The 5,951-nt window shown below is 38.3% G+C and overlaps 1 protein-coding gene across 1 annotated transcript in view; it reads left to right on the top strand.

Moving 5' to 3' along the window:
- Nucleotides 1-5,951, top strand: part of ARHGEF9 (Cdc42 guanine nucleotide exchange factor 9) — a 310,381-nt gene that overhangs the window by 86,392 nt on the left and 218,038 nt on the right. The window contains exon 2 of the mRNA XM_007956876.2: nucleotides 3,684-3,875. Coding sequence (XP_007955067.2) covers nucleotides 3,684-3,875 — 192 coding nt within the window. The remainder of the gene's footprint in view (nucleotides 1-3,683; nucleotides 3,876-5,951) is intronic.

Raw genomic sequence — 5,951 nt, 5'->3', positions numbered from 1 at the left:
TCCATTCATCAAGAGGGTGTGGGGTATAAGAGTAACAAGGGTAATTTTGCACCTTTCCAGCCCTTTGTGTTAGGTATGTCCTTGTGGTCCCTGGCACGTGGAGCCTATTTGTAGGTCCCAGGAATCTGAGAGAATGCTGTTGCTTTAAATGTCCAAAATGGCCAAACCACTTCTAAACATTCACAATGGCTTCACCCTCCTTACAGCAGAAAGTCCACAGCTCATCCTGTCTCCCTCTTTACTGTTTCCATTTTTATTCACCAGCTACCACATCAGTCCTCTGTGCAGCTTCTGGCTAATGGCCGATTTTTAGGTTAACTCTTAGGTGCTAACACCATTTGGCAATATTCAAGCTGTCCATGCTGTCAAGATCACTAATGGTTTTCAGCTCCAAATGTCTCCTTTTTTTGGTGTTTTCATGCGGGTTTTTCTAGTAGTTGGAGTATATTCCACTTCTGTATACTTCCTTTCAAAGCTGAGGGCTCCAGGATTATTTTCTGCGTCTGTATTATTTGGTTCCCCTTTTCTTTGTTGAAGAGGCTCTGTATAGTTTGTCTGCCTATTCTTCCCTCTTCATATTCCTGTTTTTCTGAGAGTTTTTATCAGGAATGGGTGTTGGATTTTATCAAATGCCTTTTCTACATCAATTGATATGATCATGTGGTTCTTTCCTGCGTTTTTTTTATGTGATGGATGACATTGATTGTTTTTCCATTGTTGAACCATCATTGCATACCTGATATGAACCCCACTTGGTCATAATGTATTATTTTTTGGATTATGTTGTTGGAGTCTATTGGCTAGTATTTGGTGAGGATGTTTGCATCTTTATTCATGAGGGACATTGGTCTGTAGTTTTCTTTTTTAGTGATGTCTTTGCCTGGTTTTGCTATCAAGGTTATGCTTGCTTCATAAAATGAATTAGGGAGGATTCCATCCTTTTCTATATTTTGGAATAGTTTGAGTAGGATTGGTGTGAGTTCTCTGAACGTTTGGTAGAATTATCCAGTGAAACCCCTGGGCCAGGACTTTTTTTTTTGTTGGTAATGTTTTTATTACATGTTCAATTTATCCATTTGTTTTGGGTCTGTTGAAATTTTCCACCTAAGTCTGTGTTAGTTTAGATAAGTAGTGTGTTTCTAAACATCTGTCCATTTTTTGTAGATTTTCGATGTTGGAGTACAGTTCTTCATAGTATCCTGATATTTCCTTTTTTATTTCAGTTGGTTCTGTTGTGATGTTCCCCAGTTTGTTTCTCATTCATGTTATTTGTATTCTCTCCATCTTTTCCTTTGTTAAATTTGCCAGTGGTTTGTTGATTTCATTAATCTTTAAAAAAAAAAAAAACTTCTAGTCTTGTTGATTTTTTCTAGTGTCTTTCTATTTTCTGTTTCATTTATTTCTGCTTGAATCTTTATTATTTCCTTTCTTGGGTGACTGTAGGCTTTTCTTGCTGTTCTTTTTCTAATTGTTAGAGGTGTTGGTTTAAAGTGTTGATTTTGGCTCTTTCTTCTTTTTTGATGTGTGCACTTATTGCTATAAATTGGCTTCTGATCACTGCTTTTTTGTGTCCCAAAGATTTTGGCATGTTGTATTTTCATTCTTGTGTGATTCAAGGACTTTTTTTAATTTCAGTTTTTTATTCTTCTGTTACCTGGTCATTCTTAAGGAGGGTGTTGTTCATTTTCCATGTGTTTGCTGGTTTTTGTTGATCTTCCTATTGTTGAATTCTAATTATAAGCTTTGTTCTCTGAGAAGATATTTTGCAATATTTCTGTGTGTTTAAATTTATTAAGGCTTGTTTTATGGATCATGGAGAATGTTCCATGTGCACTGGAAAATAATGTATATTGTGCTGTTGTTGGGTGAAATGCTCCATAAATATCTATAAGTTCAATTTGGTGAATTGTATTGTTTATTTCTTTTGTGTCTTTGTTGTGTTTATTTCCATTATTTCTGTCTTTGATTCAAAGTGGTTTTTAAAGTCTCCTACCATAAGTGTGGAGTCATCTATCTGTCTTTTCCATTCTGTTAAAGTTCGATGTATGTATTTTGGGGAAGTGTGCTTTTCTTGCTTTGCCCTGTGGAGAGTAAGTGGACTATATTCTGGTGACATCTTTAGGCTTATTGGGTGGTAACCCAACCATCATCCCCCACAAGGCAAAAAGAGGGGAGAATACCCAAAGTTATGTAGTAACTTCTGTCCCTCTAACTCCTTCACAAAGCCTCTGTCATGCTAAGGGCACCCACCAACTGGCTTTTCTGGTGACAAAGACAGAGATGCATATAAATTGCTTGAGCTCACCTTCCTGAGCCAGGAATGTGGAAAGATCTGGTGGCAAAGTAGGGAGGGAGAAGATGGAGAGTTTATTAAAGCTTTTGGAACTACTGACAAGGTCCTCAGCTAATTCTCCCAGAAGACTTTGCCACAGTGCTTACAGGGGCTACGCATCTTTTTTTCCCTGTTCTCATGGTTTGACCCTCTTCTAGGGTGGGGGGAAAATAAGTCATCTCCCTGATTCAAGCTATATTATTCAAGATCCAGCTATATCTCACCTAGCCTCCCCAAAAGAGTTTTTTTAACTTCCCTCTGCCTTCATGATTTGAAATAGAAAGTCTCAAATTGTACCAACTGTATCCATTTGTGATAATTCTAATAATTCATAGCCCTCCTTGGCCTAAGCTCTTCCCTTCTCTTTTCCTGTCTCCCTTAGAAACTGAGGGATAAAGTTACCTGGTTCCTATCCCTCTTCCTATGCCTCTTAACTGTGTAACTTAGGTCAAATTTCTTAACTTCTTTGAGCTTCAGTCTCATCTTCTGTGAAATGGTACCTACATGAATAATATAGTACATCGAAAGCTGTTAACATAGTGGCTGGTGTATAGTCAATTTTGCTATTATTAAGTGGGGAAACATTTCACTCTTCCCACTCCAGCCTTGAAGAGGTAGAGATATTTTGCATCCTCAAGAAATTTTACAGTGAAATGTTAATGATTATTTACATATCCTTCAATGGAAGTAAAAAACAAAGGCCCTGTTTTTGAGATGCCCATTCCAGCATCCAATGTTGGTATCCATGCTGCTAAGCATAGTGCCTAAGGCACTTGACTGCTCACCAGAAGGCTGGCCGGTTAAAACCCACCAGCCACTCCTCGGAAGGAAGGTTGGGCAATCCTACTTCTGTAGTGATACTGCCTCGGAAACCCAAGGAGGGGTCGCTATGAGTCGGGGCTGACTCAACTGCAAACAACAACAACACAACAACAAAGCATTCAAATACTGTGTGTTAGCAGTAATGTAGTTATGGCACCCAAGATCTATAGCTTAATCCTTATTTTTCTTTATTTAGCTGTTCTGCCTAGGTGTGCGTTAGCATGAATGAATTCTGCTTGTCATCACTCCTCCCTCCTCTGGGACCTTATTAGCTGAGAAAATTCTGAGAGATGATTTAGTCCCACCCCTCCCCATTCTCCATTTCACAGATGGTGTCACAGGCTTCTAGAGGACAAGACCCATGCATAGTACCAGCAGGTTACACTAAAGCCAAATCTGCCACTTAGTTTGCAGAGTTCCCTTGGTTAAAGGCTCTCTCAGTTCCTGAAGAATTTAGTTCATCCTTGTTCTATTTCACTTTTCAAAGAAGAATGTTAACTCATTTTTCTTCTTCTGCCTGCTTCCACAGCTCTGGGTAAACCAAGAGGATGGGGTGGAGGAGGGGACCAGTGATGTGCAGAATGGGCACCTGGACCCCAACTCAGACTGCCTCTGTCTGGGCCGGCCACTGCAGAACCGAGACCAGATGCGGGCTAATGTCATCAATGAGATCATGAGCACTGAACGTCACTACATCAAGCACCTCAAAGACATTTGCGAGGTAGGCCCAGCCATGATGATGCATGTGGGGCACACAGAGTACTTCCATGAAGAACCAACAACCCTCTTGTGCCTAGCCTATAACAGTCCCAAGATAAAGGAAAGGGTGATTGTGTTGGCTGCCCAATTCTGTTCCATGAAGTCAGACTGTTTTCTTGGATTTTCTGTCTGTCTGATTCCCTCATTTTCTTTCTTTCTGCCTTTCTATTTCTCTCTATATTTTTCTCTTTCTCTAAATCCCTCCTTCTCCTGAATCTCCATCTCTATCTTCTTGGTTTCTAATCCAGTTGCTGTCGCCCCATGTAAAGGGCTGACCTCCCTCATTAAAGCAAATCACATCTCCCTCTAAGAGAGTGGTTCACAAACTTGAATGTGCACCAGGGTCCCTGGGGGAGCTTGTTAAGCACACATATCCCAGCTTCTCTCTATCTCTTCCCCACACAATATGAATCACATATGGTTGGGGTATGGCACAGGTATCTCTAAATATAACAGGCATCCCTGATGATTCTGTTGCTGATGTTCCTCTTATCCCATTTGGAGAAACACTGGTTTCTAGGTTAAGCAGAAAATAGCTTGGGGAGAGGAATCCAGTGGAGGTAAAGGTTGACTGCAAAAGCCTCAACTCCTTCACAATGCCCCTTACCCTTCTAGGAGCTATGACTCCCCATTCCCTACCCCAGCCCTTCCATCTCTCTGTTTTGAGTGAGGGTGAGAGCACTTTTTTTCATATTCCCTTGAGCTCAGAAGGCACAAGTTGGCATTTTCAAAGGGCATTTTACTAACCAATATGGGAAACCCAATGGGAAATGGAGAAAATATATATAATGCTTTTTAGAGTTTATATATTTTATTTTCATTAATGTTAAAAAATCTTAGCTGAGTATATTTGATTTATTTAGCTGATGTGAAGTATTGTTAATGTCAGTTAAAAAAAAAAAAGAAGGGGACTATTTGAGCCGTTAATTATTTCTTTTTATAAAAAATGCATTTTCTTTATTTTTGGTGAAAATATACACAGCAAGACATACACTAATTCAACCCTTTCTACATATATAATTTAGTGACATTGATTACTTTTATTTCCTGTATAACTAATCCATGTTTATTTTAGAAAAATAACTTGTGCATAAGAAAAAAAGTTACCCATAATCCCACAAAGCACTTACAAAGCCACTTGTAGATATATAGTTGATTACTTTTTTCTGTGCAAATATGTGTTTAAGTATAGTTTCAATAAAATGGGATTTTACTGTAACACTTTTCTATAGGATGGGCATCATTTTTAGTAAAAATAGATCCCCAAAACCAAACTCACTGCCATCGAGTTGATTCCAACTCACAGCAACCCCCGTTGGGTTTCCAAGGCTGTAAATATTTACAGAAGTAGACTGCCTTGTCTCTCTTCTGCAGAACAGCTAGTGGGTTTGAATCATGAACCTTCTGATTAGCAGTCAAATGTTTTAACCACTACATTACCAGAGCTTCTTAAAAATAGTTCTATGTAACTTTAATTGGTATCTGGATATATTTAACTATGTGAAGTGTAAATTTATTAAGTCAGTTCACTTTTGCTAGGTGCTTACCTTTTTCTAATTGAATATATTTAACTATGTGATGTGTAAATTTATTAAGTCAGTTCACTTTTGCTAGATGCTTACATTTTTCTAATTGTTATCATATACTCATTTTTTGATGGACAGAAACATTTATACTTTGTCACACTGTGGAAATATATGCCTTCTTTTCTTGTTCTGTTAGGTTCTCCGGTAATTTTTATTTTATTTTATTTTTTTGGTTGGTTGATTGTTTGCCTTAGTCCTGTGGTAACTTCCCTAACCCTGTGGTGGGTAATTTGAGGAGGTTTTACAATCCTGTTGGGCAGAAGTAGATAGATTTATGTAGGGAAGAGAGGAGAATAGAAGGTTCTGAATGGGAAGTAATTTCATCCACATGGAAGGTTATTCTTATGAAAAGACCTAAACACTCTTGTTTTTGCTAGTGTGTGGCAGAAGTGGCTTCTTGAGAACACATTTAACTTACTTTATAAATAAAACCTTATTATTTATCTAAAGCT

The sequence above is a fragment of the Orycteropus afer genome, unplaced genomic scaffold (genome assembly GCF_000298275.1).
Source record: "Orycteropus afer afer isolate SDZICR_OR568_19922 unplaced genomic scaffold, OryAfe1.0 scaffold00680, whole genome shotgun sequence".
Taxonomy (NCBI): domain Eukaryota; kingdom Metazoa; phylum Chordata; class Mammalia; order Tubulidentata; family Orycteropodidae; genus Orycteropus; species Orycteropus afer.
This window is presented reverse-complemented; position numbering and strand designations above follow the sequence as displayed.